Source organism: Anolis sagrei, chromosome 1 (assembly GCF_037176765.1).
Source record: "Anolis sagrei isolate rAnoSag1 chromosome 1, rAnoSag1.mat, whole genome shotgun sequence".
In the NCBI taxonomy this organism is placed as follows: domain Eukaryota; kingdom Metazoa; phylum Chordata; class Lepidosauria; order Squamata; family Dactyloidae; genus Anolis; species Anolis sagrei.
Window position 1 is genome coordinate 78,572,853 of NC_090021.1, and position 19,628 is coordinate 78,592,480.

At 41.9% G+C, this 19,628-nt stretch overlaps 1 protein-coding gene across 1 annotated transcript in view; it reads right to left on the minus strand.

Moving 5' to 3' along the window:
- Positions 1–18,720, minus strand: part of HECA (hdc homolog, cell cycle regulator) — a 39,078-nt gene extending 20,358 nt beyond the window's left edge. Inside the window, exon 1 of the mRNA XM_060753468.2 lies at positions 18,014–18,720. Coding sequence (XP_060609451.2) covers positions 18,014–18,305 — 292 coding nt within the window. The 5' untranslated portion in view covers positions 18,306–18,720. The remainder of the gene's footprint in view (positions 1–18,013) is intronic.
- Between the last annotated feature and the right edge of the window lie 908 nt (positions 18,721–19,628).

A 19,628-nucleotide genomic window follows, 5' to 3' on the forward strand; every position in this document is an offset into this window, starting at 1 on the left:
ATCAAAGTCTCCCCCCCCCCCTCAACAAGTAGCCATCCAGCCTCTGTTTAAAAGCCTCCAAGGAAGGAGCTTCCACCACACTCCGAGGCATAGAGTTCTAGTCAGGAAGTTCTTCCTAATGTCCAGGTGGAATCTGAACAATAGGAATATGTCAGGTGAAGGCAGGTGAATTGGAACCATTTATCTTTCAGGAAGAAATAAGAAAAGTAATAAGAAAATTTATTTACTATGTACGTAATAACTATGTATTACACTGTGAATGTACCAGTTTGATAGTGAATTGTATCACCCCATTTGGAATCCACACTGATTCCTTGTACATAATATAATGTTTAATGATATTTAACATCTTTGTATCATTCTTGTAGTGGATGCTTGTCCTTAGAATCATGTGTGCAAGTATCACACTACACCTTCTCCCAATGCCAAATGGTGGTTCCCATGTGAGTGAGACAACAAATCCAGTGTTAATCTGAATTTAAAAGGAACTAACCAAAGTGTTTTTATAGTGCTTTGAAGCATGCACTAAAATCAGGACTGGCTTCATCACCCCACTGACATAGAAGCCACCACTGGTCATTTTCAGTTAAGTGTATACACACACACACATCCACCACATATACACTATGGGGTGTATGTCTAACATACAGAAATCAATGGTCAATCCAGTATAAAAATGTCTATCAAGAATTATGGTAATATCTAATCACAATCCCAACCTAAGCATCACAAATTGTAAGCAAAGAGTCAGTATTCAAATTGCTGTCATTTGCCTTTAGTAATGTTAGAGCTGCATTATTAACATCCAGTCAAACTGTTACAGTGCCCAAATTATGCCGCAGGACAAGTACCTGATAAGAGCATGCTAAAGTCTAGCCACTACTTCTAGATGCCTGGAAATTATCTAGAGGTAATAACTAGAGTTAAGCCTTCATTTTTCTTCAATATGCATCAGAATCAAAATAAGCCTTTCCTTTGGAAATTTTTTTGTAACCAAAGGAACAGCCAAAATGTTGCTTCTGTGACTGTGACCTGGATAAGAAAGCCAGATCCCAAACTGACATACTGGTACAAATAACCAAATCTCACTGGCTACATGCAAGGTGAAATTATAATATCCAATAATTTGATTAATAAAGGAGGAATAAAAAGTGGAAAGTGAAAGGGAGCAAACAATAGAACAAATGTTGAAAGAAAATATAAGAGATTTTCCTGTACATTATCATCCAAATCACCATTTTTGAATTAAAAATGTAATAATTTCAGCTCATAGGCATACCCCAGCTAACAAAGCCTCTGATAAAGAATTTCTTTTACCCAAAATGTTTTATTGTTGCTCATCCTCCACTTTCCCCCCTTGTTCTCTATGCAGCTAGGGTTTTTAAGCAGTATCAAGACTGGGAGGATGTTGAAGGAAGGCTAGGGGAGCACAAATGTTTACTGTTAGATTACAGCAGTGTGTCTACAGTAAAGCAATATAATAAAACTTGAGAAGGGGGAAGTCTGTGCTTCTACCCTAGTTGTGTATGTGGCAGAATGAAAAGCATGCGTGGTTCATGTCTTTACCAATCCACACACTGTCTTGCTAGAGAAAAGATATGCCCCACAGATGATCAGTAAAGAATAAGGTGTTTACTCTTTGTTATGCAGAGCAACATATATACAGTCATGTGAATAGTTGCATTCACACAAAGTCCTTTGAGAGAGATTCAAATGTACCTTAGCTGTCCATGTGAAAGATCTCCTTTCAGCAGCCCAGAAGCAGAAGTACAAACTGTCTTAGTAAGCCCCTGCACAGAAAATCTAAACATGTAACTGTTGCCAAAGCTCCCAGGCTCAGCTAGCTTCTCGAGCATAGCCGAACCAATCCGCTTTATGCTTTGCATTTTTCAATTAACACGCTCACCAACTGATTTTTACATGCTCCAACAGTGTATTGTGTGTCTGCTACAATAGACAAAGTAAACACAGATACCTTCAGAATCTTTTACTGAGCACACATGAACAGCAAAACAGAAACAAAAAGGCAAAGCAGATAACCCTACTTTACTAGATAACCCAAATATATTAAGCAGCATAGATATACAATTGGACTCCAAAATGGAAAACATAGGAAAAGTGTAAGTTGGTGAAAGAAAAACGATCATCTTAAGAATCACTGTATTTATGTAAGGCTCACCTGACCTGCGTGTTTTATTTGACATAGGCATATTGTCAGTTTTGATTTTAAAAATTTGCTGAAACATTACAAACTGCTCCTATTATCTTCTTTTTTCTGGTTTGTAGAAACATATCCCTATTCTTTGCAAGTTATTTCTGCCTCTGGTACCAAGTTTTCCGTTAAATAAGCAATGCTGAGAAAACGTATCTACTTCGTTAACTGAGCTATACTTGTATCTCTATTCTAGTATCTACAAAAACTGTCGAATACATGTTTAACACCATACAATGAACTTCAGGCCTGGTTCAGACAACATGACAAAACAGGAAACCTCAGGAAGAACCTCACCTTGCTGTGTAGATACAACATGCACATTGCTCAGTTGCTTCTGTGTGCAACTGGAAGTGACCAAACAAATAACAGAGCTTTTCTCAACTTGTCCAAACACAGAAATCTGGCAGGTTTCCTGAAGATCAACAAGATTGCTTGTGTCTCCACATCCTAGTGTATTATGCATCTGTGGCCATAGCACGCACACAAGGTCACAAAACAGCCATAAACTAAATTAAGGATAGTCAAAATATACAAATCTAAATAGATAAGGCACAATTTTATAATATGCAACAATAGAGCTTTTAGTGACTACAATCGACACAAAGAATACTTGACAGTGTTAATATTAGACAAACTCATTTCAATTGGAATTGCTCCAAGAGATCATGATAGATCTAACTGGCTTGTTATTTGTAATTTACTTCGTGTGGATATGTGTATACACATCATCTAGTCACCTCTTGACTTATGGTGACCCCACTGAGCCCCCAATCCAAACCAGGGCATAGCTAGAGTAGGACCTTTTTAAAAAAAATGTGTTGCTGCTATTGATTCAATGCATATGTGTGAATACACACCTACCCCAAAGACAGCCAGTTATCTTTACTGTTGCAGTTTATTAAAATATAAACCTCTGCTCTTATGTTTCTCAAACACAAAGGAGCAACTAAATGTAAATATTTCCATTCTGCCCTGTATCTAAAAAAAAACACAGGATGTCATACAGGTAAAATCAATACTAAAAATACTAAAGCAGTTGAAAAAATACAAATAATTTAATAATGCTTTAAATTGACAACTTAAATAGATTTTTAAAAACCTGTGCAAAGTATTAAAATAAACCAGTGAGGCTCAGAAGAGTTAATGGACTGAGAATAGCCATGTTTCTACTTGGAATCAAAATGAAATCACTGTCAGTACTAGTTGGGCCTCCAAGGTGAAGGCATTCCACAGTTGGGGTACCACAGCTGAGAAGGCCTCCCTATGACCTCAGACAATATACTGACCTCATCGATGAAAGAGCCCCCAGCAGAAACATATAGGGACAGAAGCGCCTTAAAGTATTTAGGTCTTAGTTATCAGAAGCACCATGAATTCAGACTAGAGGTGCATTGACAGCCAGTGCAAGAGTTGGCATTATATGATATCTATATGGTATTCTATACACCCAGCCTTCTGTTTGCAGACAGTGAAGTGCTTTGAGTGCTGGATTGGGATGCCAGGAGACCAGAGTTCAAACTGCTACACAGCCATGAGAACTCACCAGGTGACTTTGAGAAAGTTACTATCTCTCAGCCTTATCCTCTGAACAAATTGTGCCAAGAAAACCACAAAATAGGTTCACCTTAGGGTTGGCATATGCCAGAAATAACTTGGAAGGCACTCAACAGGAAGAACAACATTCTAGTCATCAACTGAGCTGCGGCATTTTCCACTAGCTTCAGTTGCTGAGTCAGCTTCAAGGACAGGCCCTCACAGCAGTCTATAGTACACTACTCGAACTAAAAGTGTCACCATGCTTTCCCCCCAACATTTCTTAGGGAGTTCAGAAACTATTCTGCTCCCTAAAATGGCAAACACCACCCTCCCATGCCCCTGATGTGCTACTGACTGCATTTCAAGGACTTTCAGACAGCCTTATCACTTTTTGTAGCCTCACCAACATTGTGAAATAGGCTTATTTTGGATGTCAACTCTAAAACACAGGGTTCATCCAGACTAGTGATTTGTGCTATCAATTCTCAACATTTCTTGATATTTCTCCATCCAGAAATTCCTGCATTTAAAAAAAAGCCCCAACAAAAAGGTGGCACATTTTGATTCATTTGCAGACCTCTTGCTTCTGACATGGATTGTGATGTAAGAAATGTACATTGGGGTAATCTTGTTTCAAGAAAGCAAATATAAGAATAGCACGATTACTTTTTCCAACACATCCTGAAACTAGGGAGTGATAAAGACTTGGATTGCTTACTTACTTAGTTCCTCATGATTCATATGGCAGTCAAATCTACTGGTTAAAAGAAACTCTCAACATTGAGGTAGCAACAAAATACTTCTGCATACAGGTATACCTCACTTGACAAAGCCTCTGGCAATGAAGTTCCTCTTTGCAAAGGCTTTTTATAGCTGCCCAGCTCCCAAATTTTCCTCCTCATACATTATTTTGCTGGACTTTTATTAGCAATATGGGTTTTGGGAGAATGATGGAAAGCTAGAGAAACACAGACATTCAGAGCCAGATTGTAACAGCGTGTCTGTAATAAAGAAAGTAATACAGTCTGAGCTTGGAAAGAATAGGTTCCCATATTAGACCATACATATCTATGTAGCTATGAGTGCTTACCTACAATAAGCAAGGTAAACAGCAGCTGCTTCCAGGGTCTTTTACTGTGCACATATGGACATCAAATGCCCACAGACAACTCGGCCTTACCAGGTGCACTCAACATGATAAAAAGACATACATCTATAGCTATGATAATCAAAACTGAAATTTAAAAAGTGGAGCACGTAATTCCTGGAAGAAGAGGTCAAATGGTCTCTTAAAGTTCAAAATACTTTTGCTTACTTATGCAAGGCTCACTTGACCTTGTTTCATTTCATGGATGCATAATGAATAAAAAGTTTTCTGAAACATGTTGAACTGTTTTTACTTTTGGTAGTGTAGGAATCTATACCTATATCTGCCTCTGGTATATTATTTCTGCCTCTGGTATTAAGTTTTCTATTGAAGAAGTGATACCATGAAACAACATTTACCTTGTTAAAGGCAATAGGTCAGGCCTCTGGAAAAGGAAAAAAGACATAGAATGAAACACTCTGTGATTGGGAGGAAAGTCCTTTGTAACTTTTATTTTAAATCAGAACATAAGAAAAAAGTATCATCATCTCACAGCACATTTGCTCCATATGCAGATCTAATGACTACTATAGTTAAGGACTCAAACCATGGTTGATCTTTCAAACCAACAAATGGGAAGACCATGGTTCGAATCCAATTATGCTTTTATTTTCTGCCATTTCAGCTTTCAGCTTCAAAATATCACTTGTATTTGAACTGTTGCCTATAGAAGCAGTTACAGACATACCTTGAACATAACATTTTAAAGTTACTGTATCATGTTCTCTCATCCTAAAAAATAAAAATGGGAAGGAAAGAAAATACTTTCACATCCAAAAATTCAGTCATGTTTGGCTCTCTGAACATCATTTATTTGTATTAAGTTTTGCCTAATTTCCACATCATGAAATCAGCACTAAGAGCTGTCCTGCTGAGGCATAACAGAGTCAACGGATTTCCTAAAGGAGATACATGGGCCTAAATACAATTGATAGTCCTATCTTATCTAGAGTAAGCCCGTGAAATTTAATAAGATTTATATAAGTGCTGGCTTACTGTTTGGTAACAGATTCAATGGTCTACTTTAGTTAGCACCAGCAAGTGGATTTGATTTATGCAACTGAAGTCCCCAAGTAAGAAATCCATTGCAGGCATGGTAAAATTCACATAGTTGTAAAGTAATTTCTGACCTATGTAAGGCAAACCTTTCAAATTGAGGTTTGTTTTTCTGGCAGACTTGACATGTGTGGGATATGTAACATTTTGCAAGGTCAATTTATGTTAAATACAATCTTTACTTTCTATGCAACATCTATGAAATGCTACAAAATGAACGCATCTGTATATGTGCTTGAGTCCAATCTAACATGTGGGTACAATTCTCTTAGGCAGGGTTACCATACATCCTCTCTTTCCTTGACACCCATGTCAGTCATCACCTCAAAGCAGTCAATTGGTAGATATGTCCTCTTTTTTCTTTTCAAAACATGATCTTAGCATTTCATGCCATTTCAGAATAAAATCAATGTGGATATCTAGTCAACATGCTAGCTCTCCATATGCTTGGAGCTTAATAAATTAGAGACAATGTCAATATTCAGTACCTTCCTACTCTGAGATACTGCAAGTATTGTGCCACAAACTTGTGACAGTATAAAATAAGTATTAACAAATAAAACATAGGAAAAGTCTCTTCAGATAAAAGGATACAAATCACACTACAGTTTTGTTCTATCTAGAATCATAGATATACAAGAGACCACATTCAGTCTAACCTAGGCACAGGCAAACTTTGGTCCTCCAGGTGTTTCAACTCCCACAATTCCTAACAGCCGGAGTTGAAGTCCAAAACACCTGGAGGGCTGAAGTTTGCCCATGCTTGGTCTAACCCCATTCTGCCAGGCAGGAACATACAATCAAATCACTTCCAACAGAGGGCCATCCAGTCTCTCTGTTTAAAAACTTCCAGTGAAGGAGACTGAGCTTCACTGTAGAATAGCTCCTACCATCAGAAGGTTTAATATTTAGGTAGAATCTCTTTTCTGTATATATTCTGTAGAATATATACAGAAAAGTGTATATATTTTAAAGGCACCCAACATACTTTTAAAGAAAATCCAACACTACCTAAAATATTCATAATTTTAACAAGGTTTATTTAATGGTTATATTAAATATAACTTATATTTTTTCCTTTAGTGTATGTATATATGTATATGTGTATATATGCATATATGTGTGTACCTGTGTGTGTGTGTATTACATCTTTTCCTGTTTTCCCTCTACTCAACCCAAGGTAATGTACACATGGCTCTTCCTTCAACTCATCCTTATAAAAATCCATGAAGCATCTCAAGCTGAGAGTGTAAAGCTGGTGAGGAGCTAAGAGCCTGGGTCTCTTAAGTCCCAGTGTACCACAGGCATAAATGATTATGTTCCGTTAAAATTTAAATGCATGGAACAGCAAGAGTGGCAGGACACAGAAACTCACTTCTCAACTTGCAGCTGTCCTCCATATCACACTGTCATCAGAACAAATCTGATATTGAAAACTAAGCAAGGATGGATTTGGTTGGTACATTTATGGGTTACTACCAAGTAAAAAGGGTCTAAATACCCTGAAGGCATCAGATCCTGCCTGGTCTTGGAGGTTAAGCAGGGTCAGCCCTGGTTAGTATCTAGATGGGATAGCACCAATGAATATCAGGTGCTGTAGGCCATATTTTAGAAGAAAGAAGTGGGAAAACCATATGAAATTAATGGTGTTTCTGTAAGTTGATAGGTACGTTAAAAACACAGATGCGCTAAGTAATACAAGGGGTCTCCAGGTAGAGTTAGAAAACAATGCTGTCTAAAACTCTAGAGAACTACCACCACTGAGAAATGACAACACTGGACTGGGCAGACTAACAACTTCACTGAATATAAGGCAACTTTTATGTTCTTTCAATTTAAACAGGATGACCCTTGTCCATAAAAGAAAATAACCAGAAACTATAATCTTCTAGCTGTTCCTAACGTGCCATTTTTGTCAATTACAACACAGTCTTACATCACAAAGAGGCTACAGTAACCTTCTGCAACATAGTACTCAAAAGATGTATTGAACTACAAGCATCTCCAGCTTTGTGGAGAGTCAAGAGTTGTAGATCAACAATTATGGATAATACTGGTTTAAGAAAGGGAGAGCTGTAGTTATAGTAACACTGCCTATGTCACTGTAACCATGTTGTTGAAAAGGCCCCTGAGGAACACACAGGACCAGTTTGTTCTTAATCAGTATCTTGAGGTAACTTTAGACATGCTGCAGCTTTCAACATGAAGTGATAACTTGCAGAGGTGACTAAGCCTCAAAGACTCTGCACAATAGGGGAGGGGAATCCTACACTTCACAAATATATTTTCTTGTAACACTATTAGTGAATGAGTGGATGTGGTTAGCAATTCATTGGTAAATGTGTGTGGGTAAATTATTTGCTAGCCTCATTAACATCTCAGTTCTTTATGTAAACAACTGGGAATAATACATATACTGGAAGTCCCTGACTTACAAACATCTGCCTTACAAACAACTCATAGTTAAGAACGGGGGTGAGACAACAGGAAGTGAGAAAAATCTATCCCTAGGAAGGGAAATTCACTCTTGAAAGAGTTATCATGGAGAAAAAGTGTCTCCCAGGAAGTTTTCTCAGCAATCCTGTTTCCACAACAAGCCAACTTTTTCAAAATCCAATTATCACAGGGAAAGAAAGTGAGCTGAAATCATTTGAACAGGGGCAGACAGTAAAACAAACACCACAGGGATGTTCACCCTTACCTATGCTAACCAAAGCTTTAAAATAGGTATTTTTGACTGGAGTTAACACTTTAAAATTTTACCTGTTCCAACTTACATTCAACTTAAGAACAAACCTACAGAACCTTGCTTGTTCGTAATTTGGAGACTGTCTGTATATGTTTTGAAAAAAATAGTATTTAAAAAATTAAGGTGAATGTATATGACATGATGTTTGTACAAAGAGAGACCATGTCTGTCATGAGAGGCCAAGGTTAACAGCATGTTTGATCTCATGAGTCAATTCAAAAGGGCTGTCATCAATTTTCATATTACCTATAATATATATATATATTTGTAAACATGGCACTGACCCAAAAGTATATGCATCACTATGTATCATTCTTCTCTAGCATTTTCAATCATTCTATGAAAATGAAATTAAAGCCTAGAAAAGTTGAGGTTTGTAACCAAATAATGGCAATGTTGTTATTCATCATAGGAACTCCTAATATCCCATAACTTTAAAAAAATCTTCTGCAGGAATATATTAAGTACTATCTAGGAGACCCTGGTGGTGCAGAGTTAAATCGCTGAACTGCTGAACTTGCTGACTGAAAGGTTGGTGATTCGAATCCGGGGAGTGGGGTGAGTTCCTGCTGTTAGCCCCAACTTCTGCCAGCCTAGAAGTTTGAAGACATGCAAATGTGAGTAGATCAATAGATACCATTCCGACAGGAAGGTAACAGTGTTCCATGCAGTCATGCCAGCCACATCACCTTGGAGGTGACTACGGCTCTTCAGCTTAGAAATGGAGATGAGCACCACCTCCCAGAGTCGCACATAACTAGACTTAATATCAAAGGGAAACTGTTACCTTTTATGATCTCCATACAGAAAAAGTCCAGAGAACTAATTGTTTGCGGCCTCTTTTTATATCTCTTTTTCTATTTGTCTTTTTTTTCCTTAGCCTCGTTTTACTTGGATGACACATCCAAATTTCTCTGATATTTTAAAGCCTTGCAGCCTCTTAGAATGTGGAATCTGTGTCTCCCTCAGTGTGAAAGAAGTGGTCCCTGATAGCTGGATACAGTGAGTCAGTTTAGTAAAATTTCAGTACATCAGCTTCTAGAGGTCCATACATTTCTTACCTGTCTTAGAATATGCAAATGGGAAATGTCAATATTCCAGCAAGTGCCCGTGTGAATTACACAATTGCTGTGATGACTCCCTGGTATTCTCTAGAACAGGAATGGGGAAAGTACAAATGATGGGTCACATGCAGTACCTAGACCGCACTTTTTGACATTTCTAAACCTCCAACTTCCCTCCATTAACATTTTCATGCAGATTTTTGGTTCATTTCTGCATAAAAGGTGAAGAACCATTTTCAGATATTCTTAATCTAGTGTGAGCTACACAGTTATTTTCCAAAACAAGGAAGGACACTACAGTCACTTCTAACTTTTGTAAAATGATCTGAGTTGTTTAAAAGTGGAGGGCCCTCAAATAGTATTTAATTAAATAGAATGGCTCAGTCAGAGATTTAGTTTCCATGGTAAATACTAAACTTTGGTGTTTTTTTTGTAATAGAGCGATACAGAATCTCACGGGCCACACAATTTCAAATGCTTCTCTGCATCACATCTACCCCTATCTTGAGTCAGACCACTAAACCATTAACTATCCAACAAATGACAGCAGTTCTCCAATTTGTCTGAATTATATCAGGTCCACCTATAGGTAATTTTCCTATAAACATATAGAAAATTAGAGGGGTGAAAGAGTCCTGATAACAGGAGAGGGGGCACTGTATCATAGGATAAAGATTGGGGGTGGGGGAGCATATTTTCAAATGACCACAGATACCATAGGTAAAGTAAAGGTTTCCCCTGACATTAAGTCTAGTTGTGTCAAACTCTGGGGGGTGGTTCTCATCTCATTTCTAAGCCGAAGAGCCAGCATTGTCTGCAGCAACCTCCTAGGTCATGTGGCTGACATGACTGCATGGAGCGCCATTACCTTCCCACAGAAGCGGTACTTATTGATCTATTTACATTTGCATGTTTTCAAACTGTTAGGTTGGCAGAAGCTGAGGCTAACAGAGGGAGCTCACCCCGCTCTCCGGATTCAAACCACCATCCTTTTGGTCAGCAGCTCAGCAGTTTAACCCACTTCTCCACCAGGGGGTTTACAGATAGTATGGACACCTCTAATTTTAAGTTACAAAAGAGGAGAAAAAACCTCCTGCTGCACCCTTTCCTTCCCTCCTGCCACGATTTTTTGGGCCATCCCAATCTGTAGAAGAGGAATCAGTGCCCGGGGAACATATGCTTGCAGCGATGCAAAAATAGTCATCCTTACAGACTTGCAGCATCAGACCTCATCTAAATGTGCTGAACATCAGAACACACATCCTAAATTTAGTACAAACTATCAGATTGCTTTATTTCGTCAGTAGTGGGCAATTTGCCGAAAGTTATTCCTGGTGACTAGAATTTAAAATTCTTGCTCTTACTTTAAAAGAAATGCATTCGTAAATGAAAGACAAGTATTTCTGAATGGCTCAACTGTACTTCACAGAAGTAGGCAGTAAAAGAATATGAATTCTCCCCATTTCCTGAAAACGATTACAATTTAATCCAAGTATTTTAACTATGCTAGTCAACAAGAAACAGAAGAAACATTTACAGGTTTTTGTTGTTGTTGTGGTTTTGCTTTTTTCGTGTCAGGAGCAACTTGAGAAATATTTACTGGTGAAAAAAACTTACACCAAATAATTCCTAAACATTATTTAGGGCTAACATATTTCTTTATACTGAATTATTTTCATACAGATTCAGACAGCTGTCACTGAAACAACCTATATATATATATATATATATATATATATATATAGTCATTTCTGGTGTGAGAAAATTTGCTGTCTGCAGAGACGTTGCCCAGGAGATGTCCGGATGTGTTACCATCCTGTGGGAGGCTTCTCTCATGTCCCTGAATGAGAAGCTTGAGCTGACAGATGGGAGCTCACACCATCTCACGGATTCGAACTGCCAAGGTTCAGATCAGCAGTTCAGCAACTTGAAGGAACGCAACAGCAGTCCTAATTTACTTGACTATCTCATTAGTCAAAAGCAGACTCCACTGAAATACTGGTACATTAATGTTGGTTAAAATTGTTCTTCATTTTAAATATTGGATTGTGGGGGGGGGGGGTTGCACTACAAATAAGATATGTGCAGTGTGCATAGGAATTCATTAATGGTTTTTTAATACAGTCCACCTCTCTAACAGCCTGAGAGAGCGTGAACCGACCCTTTGCTTAAAAAGTTTGAGGATCCCTACCATAGATAATAATAAAGCCTATACATTGAGTATACTCAGACCAAAAGCAAACCATAGAACTGCATTGTAAGACTTAGAGAAGCCTACCAATATTTCTGGTGGAACATGGATAGTTTTTGAAGCATAGTAAAGTGAAACAAGGATATCAAACCTATGAATAGAAGGGTTATACTATATTATCCAAATTGATCTTTTAAAACTCACTGTTATTGTATTATTGTACACTGATCTGGCACTATGTTTATAAATGGTCTCCACATTATTTTAAAAAATTAAAGTATCACCTGCTACAATTATAATAATCATTTATATCCTACTATCATCCTAATCCAGGACTAAAGACAGCTTACAAAAGTTAAAACAGGTACAGTTTAACATTTAAAATCATACAAAAGTTTAAAATATAATTAACCTAATTACATAATTTAAAGTTATGGTGATTTAAAGGGGGGAGAAATACACAGTACATCACATTCTAAAACAGGCATGGGCAAACTTTGGCCCTCCCTCCAAGTGTTTTGAACTTCAACTTCCATAATTCCTAACAGGAAAGGGCCTGAGGCTGTTAGGAATTGTGGGAGGGCTGAAGTTGGCCCATGTCTGTTCTAAAAGGCCTTTTCATTTGAAGAAGGACCCTTCAAAGACCTTCTGAAACACAAAGACCTTCCTCTGCCTTGGAATGGATGCCAACATCTGTGGATGCTCAACAGATGCAGAGAAGTGACCAGTCTTCCAAACCTGGCAGAAGCACCACACAAACTGTCTCCTGTGTTCCCAACAGAGGGATCTGAAAGTGATAGAACAGAGAGAAGGGCCTCTCCAGAAACATCTCAGAACGCTGCTGGGCTCATAAGTAGAGATACAACAACCCAGAGATACAGTTCTTCAACAACAACAAAATCCCAGAACTTTATAGGTAATGACCACCACTTTGAATTGTGCCTAGAAACAGATCTGCACCTAGAAAAAATGACATACATGGTTCTGCTTTTTTTTTTTTCATGTCAGGAGCGACTTTGTGTGAGAGAATTGGCCATCTGCAAAGACGTTGCCCAGGGGATGCCCGGATGTTTTAGGAAATCTCCACCACCAAGTCCCATAAGCACTTTATCAGAACCAATGATTGCTGCACATCGCACATCGCACTTGCCCTGGAAGCCCTATATACACCTCCTGTCACACCAGCACTTTTAATCTTGTACCTATTCCTCTGGCCCGGCCCAGTTTTATTGTTTACTGTATTGTGTCTGTTGTTTATTTTGCTTTATTCTGTTTTTAATTGTTTGATTTGCTTAGATTGTATTGTTGTGTTGTGTGTTGAGGCCTCGGCCTGTGTAAGCCGCATCGAATCCTTCGGGAGATGCTAGCGGGGTACAAATAAAGTTTAATAATAATAATAATAATAATAATAATAATCCTTTGGGAAGTATCTCTCATGCCCCCACATGGGGAGCTAGAGCTGGCAAATGGGAGCTTACCCCACTCCCTGTATTCAAACTGCTGACCTTTCGGTCAGCAATTCAGCTGGCATAAGTGTTTAACCCATTGTGCCACCGGAGGTTCCATAATTCTGCTACACGAATTAGAATCACTGGCACTCCAGCAAAATGCATTTCAAAGTACATGACTACATGCATGCTCACTACTCAATATGTGGTGATGAGGTGGACAAGCTCCTTTCAGAAGCTATCCTACCTTGTGTAACACCATAATCTGTCCAACAAATGACAGTAGGTCTCCAAGGCATCTGGACTATCTGATCAACTTTTCATTCAAATACAATGTTTTGGCAGCTACGAGCCCTACTACCACAGAGAACAGTGATAAACATTTCTATGTATTACATTGCAAAGGGACATTGTAGCACTTTTGGGAGTAAGTCAGAGAAATAAGATTGTAGCATAAGCTTTCATAGATAGGAGTCTGCTTCCTCGACACCTCTGTTGGTCTCAAAGGTGCCACAATATCCTTTTTGCATGCTGATCCAGACTAACACAGCTATGGCTTTGAATTATATATTATAGTCAGCCCTCTGTATTCATGGATTCTGCATCCAGAGCTTGAAAAAAATTAATTCCAAAAGCAAACCTTGATTTCAACATTTTATGGGATTTTTTTTCCATGTCAGGAGCAACTTGAGAAACTGCAAGTCGCTTCTGGTGTGAGAGAACTGGATGTCTGCAAAGACATTGCCCAGGGGATGCCCAGATGTTTTACCATCCTGTGGGAAGCTTCTCTAATGTCCCTGCATGAGAAGCTGGAGCTTACAGGCAGGATCTCACCCCGCTCCCCAGATTCGAACCACAAACCTTTTGGTCAGCAGTCCTGCCAACACAACGGTTTAACCTATTGGACCACCCAAGGCTCCAATGGTTAGGGACACCATTTTACAATGTCATTGTACACAATGGGACTTGAGCATCCACAGATGCTGGTATCTATGGGAGCCCTGAAAACAATACTCTGTAGATACCAGGATTCCACTATATATATTTAGTACATGTTTAGCCCACTCACTATGGCTGCAATCCTAAGCATGCATGGATTGTGTGTTTTTAGTTAGCTAATCAGCCAGTGCTTTCCAAATTACCTAATTTATTGGAGTATAAAGGTAACTAAGGGTACTTCTACACTGTCAAATGAATGCAGTCTGACACTACTTTAATTGTTAGCTTAATGCTATAAAACAGGCATGGGCAAACTTGGGCCTTCCAGGTGTTTTGGACTTCAACTCCCACCATTCGTAACAACCTCAGGCCCTTTCATTTTCCCTCTCAACCATTTAAGCGGCTGAGGGGGGAAAGGAAGGGTCCTAAGGCTGTTAGGAATGGTGGGAGTTGAAGTCCAAAACACCTGGAAAGTCCAAGTTTGTCCATACTTGCTATAGAATCACGAGAGTTGGGAGTTTAATAAGGTCTTCAGCCTTCTCTGCCAAAGAGACCTTGTGCATCACCAAACTACAGTTCCCAGGGTTCCACAGCATTGAGCTATGACAGTTAAAGTAGTGACAAAATATATTGTGGATGCACCGCTGGGCAGGGCATGCTGTCGTTCAACCACAACACTTTCAGTTCCTCATGGGCACATTACCAAGGGAGAGAGAGAGAGAGAAGAAACAAAACCTCTTTTGAAAGGCTCTGAGAACCCAGAAAGCCTTCTGTTGCCTGTGACTTTTGCCACCCCACCAACATCAAGAATTCCTGCCAATGGAACATAGTATCTAGATCTGGGCAAGTCATCACCCCACTCTATTCTACTTTGGTCAGACCTCACCTAGACTAACACTTATGTCCAGTTCTGGGCACTGAAATTCAAGAAGGGTATTGACAAGGTGGTTTGGAGAAGATATTTGGAAGCCAATTCCTATGAGGTGCAGCTTAGGGAGCTGGATCTGTTTAGTCTGCAGAAAAGAATGCAATTTTTTCATGTCAGGAGCGTCTTGAGAAACTGCAAGTCACTTCTGGTGTGAGAGAATTGGCCATCTGCAAGGACGTTGCCCAAGGGATGCCCGGATGTATCGCCATCCTGTGGGAGGCGTCTCCCATGTCTCCGAATGAGAAGCTGGAGTTGACAGACAGTAGCTCACCCTGCTCCTTGGATTCGAACTGCCAGCCTCTCAGTCAACAGTCCTACCAGCACAAGAGTTTAACCCATTGCGCCACTGCGGGCTCCAAGAGGAGAAGGGACATGAGAGCCATATTAAAACATCTGAAAGGATGTCACATTGAAGAGAGCTTAGGTTGCTGTGATTTTTTCAGGCTGTCTGGCCATGTTCCAGAAGCATTCTCTCCTGATGTTTCACCTGTATGGCAGGCATCCTCAGAGATTGAGAGGCCTGTGAGAAACTTGTATTCTGAGGCTCTGGAGACCAGGACATGGAGCAGTGGATTCAAATGACAGGCAAAGAGATGCCACTTAGGCCCTTCCAGACAAGCCCTATATATCCCAGGATCTGATCCCAGGTTTTCTGCTTCAAATCAGATTATATGAGTCCCTACTGCCAGATAGCTATATTGATTGTATCGGAAGTGAACTGAGCGTACAGTTGTAATGTATTTTAGAAACACAAAGTTTAAAAAACTTGGCATTATGCTAGATGTCCTTTGACCAGTAGTTGACCACTTGGAGTGCCTCTGGTGTTGCTATAAGAAGGTCCTCCATTGTACATGTGGCAGGGCTCAGGCTGCATTGTAATAGATGCTCTGTGGCTTGTGCTTCTCCACACTCACACGTCGTGAGCTCCACTTTGTGGCCCTATGTCTTAAGGTTGGCTCTGCATCTCGTGGTGCCAGAGCGCAGTCTGTTAAGCGCGGTGTTTCTCAACCTTCCTAATGCTGCGATCCCTTAATACAGTTCCTCATGTTGTGGTGACCCCCAACCACAACATTATTTACGTTGCTTCTTCATAACTGTCATTTTGCTTCTCTTATGTATCGTAATGTAAATTTCTGATAAGCAGGATGTATTTTCATGCACTGGACCAAATTTGGCACAAATATCCGATATGCTCAAATTTGAATACTGGTGGGGTGGGGGGATTGGTTTTGCCATTTAGGAGTTGTAGTTGCTGGGATTTATAGCTCAATCAAAGAGCATTCTGAACTCCGCCAACAATGGAACTGAACCAATCTTGGCACACAGAACACACATGACCAACAGAAAATACTGAGAGAGTTTGGTGGGCATTGACCTTGAGTTTTGGAGCTGTAGTTCACCTACATCCAGGAAGAGCACTGTGGATTCAAACAATGATGGATCTAGGACACACTTGGCACGAATACTCAATATGCCCAAATGTGAATGCTGGTGGAGTTTGGGGAAAATAGACCTTGGCATAGGGGAGTTGTAGTTGCTGGGATTTATAGTTCACCAATAATCAAAGAGCATCCCAAACCTCACCAATGATAAGAATTGGGCCAAACTTGACATACAGAACTCTCATAATCAACAGAAAATGCAGTAAGGGTTTGGTGGGCATTGACCTTGAATACCTAAAAGAATCCCAAACCTTGTATGACTGCGGAGCAGAACAGACAACTCCGCATCTGTATGCTTGTCCACTATGCCCTGCCTCATGTACAGAGGAGGAATTGTTGGAGGCTACAGACAATGCCATTGCTGTTGCCCGTTTTTGGTCAAAAGCTATTTAGCCGCCTGTGCGCCTTCTATTTTTATCAGTTTTATACTAATTTATGCAGTGCTTTTGATACAAAGTAAATAAACCTTGAATTTTGGAGTTGTAGTTCATATACATCCAGAGAGCACTGTGGACTCAAACAATGACGGATCTGGACCAAAATTGGCACAAATACTCCATATGCCCAAATGTGAACACTGGTGGAGTTTGGGGAAAAGAGACCTTGATATTTGGGAGTTGTAGTTTCTGGGAGTTATAGTTCACCTACAATCAAAGAGTATTTTGAACCCCGCAAAGGATAGAATTGGGCCAAACTTCCCACGGAGAATCCTCATGAGCAACAGAAAATACTATGTTATCTGATGGTCTTTGTTGACCCCTCTGACACCTCTCCCGACTCCCCCAGAGGTCCCGCCCCTCAGGTTGAGAGGTCCTGACCCTCAGGTTCCAAGTCGCCCAGCCTTCTGTGTGCCCTGGTATACTGTCTGATTATACTGCCAGATAATCTGGAATAAACAGACAGATCCTGGGATATAGGGCCTGTCTGGAAGGGGCCCCTAAACATCAGGAAGAAGCACCTAAAGGTGAGAGCTGTTGGGGGGCTGGAATATGCGTTGTGGAGCCTCCTTCTCTGGGGGGTTTTCAGTAAAGGCTGGGTGGCTCTCTGCAGGGAGTGCTTTGATTGCATAGGCAGGGTCTCTTCCAACTCTGTGACAGAGACAATGCCAGGGCTCGGGGCGATGGAATGACGCGGGTGGGAGTTCGGCGAGGCCCAGGGAAGGCTGAGGACCTCACGAAACGGCGATGCCCACGCTTGGCGAGCAGGGCTCCGGCTCCCGGGACCCGAGGGCCTGGGGCGGTGCAGAGGCAGCCCGTGGCTCCAGGCCTGCGCCTCTCCGCTTTGTGGGGCTCCCTTACCGTGCTTGGACTCCGCCGCCGCCGCTGCCGAGGAGCCCGGGGCCGCCAGTGCCGACACGGCCGCCGCCAAGGCCGCCCCGGAGCCTCCTCCCCCGCCGGCCGCCGAGGCCGCTGCTCCGGTGCTGGGCGCCGCCGACGAGGCCGCTACCCCGCCGCTGCCACTCCCGCCGCTGCCTCCGCCGCTGCCGCCGCCTCCTCCGCCCGCCGCGCCCAGGGCTCCATTTTCCTGCTCGTCCCCGCTGCTGTTGGCGCGCTTGTTCTTCTTGCCCTTGCTGCTCTTCTGGTTCGGCATCGCCTCCGACGGAAGAGGAGGAGGAGGAGGAAGAAGACACTGCCTTGCTGGGGACGCGGCTTTCTTTCTTTGGGAGCGGAGGGTCTTCTTATTGCGGCTCCATTGTCAGGCGGAGAAGAAGAAGAAGAAGAGAGCTGGCCCTGCTGTTGCTGCGTTCAAGCACGGGCGCGCGCCTGGCAGGCAGGCAGGCAGGCGGGGGCGCGCACGCGGTGGAAGAAGGGCGAGCCAGGCGAAAGGCGTGCCGGGCTTGTTTTGATTCCGCCGCTGCTGCTGTTGCTGCTGCTGCTGCTTTCTCCTCCTCCTCCTCTTGCTCTCGCTGCTCTCTCGCCTCCTCCTCCTCCTCCTCTCTCTTGCGCCTTGGTGACAGCAGAAGCCCAGGAAGGAAGCGGAGGAAGGCGGGGAAAGGGAGGAGGAGGAGGAGGAGGAGAGGAAGGCCAAGGCGCGGCGCAAGGGCCGGACAGCCACTGGAGCAGGCACGGGCCAACTTCAGCCCTCCCTCCAGGTCAAGCACGGGCAAACTTGGACCATCGGCTTTCCCGCCAGGTCAGACACGGGCAAACTTGATCCTCCCGCCAGGTGCTTTGGACTTCAACTCCCACCATTCCTAACCGACTCAGGCGCTTTCCTTTTCCCCCTCAACCGCATAAGCGGCTGAGGGGGAAAAGGAAGGGGCCTGAGGCGTTAGGAATGGTGGGAGTTGAAGTCCAACACATCTGGAGGGCCCAAGTTTGCCCGTGCCTACTCCAGGTGCTTTGGACTTCCACTCCCACCATTCCTAACAGCCTCAAAGCCCTTCCTTTTCCCCTGAAAGGGCCTGAGGCTTTTAGGAATGGTCGGAATTGAACTCCAAAACATCTGGAGGGCCCACGTTTGCCCGTGCTTGCTCCAGGTGTTTTGGACTTCCACTCCCACCATTCCTAATAGCCTCAGACTCCTTCCTTTTCCCTTGAAAGGGCTTGAGGCCTTTGTGGGTTTGTGGGTGTTGAAGTCCAAAACACCTGGAGGGTTGGCCGAAGTTGTCCCATGCCTGCACTAGAGGGTGAAGACTCCTCAACTACCAGGGCTCCTTGCTGTGCAATATCCAGGTCTGGAGTTTGGTGAGGTCCCAGCAGCCTTGGGCAGAGAATAGAATCATAGAGTTGGAAGAGACCTTGTGGGCCATCTCGTCCAACCTCCTGATACGAAGCAGGAAAATCACCTTAAAAGCACCCCAATAGATGGCCATCCAGCCTCTGCTTAAAAGCCTCCAAAAAGGAGCCTCCACCACACTCCAGGGCAGAGAGTTCCACTGCTGAACAGCTCTCACAGTCAGGAAGTACTTCC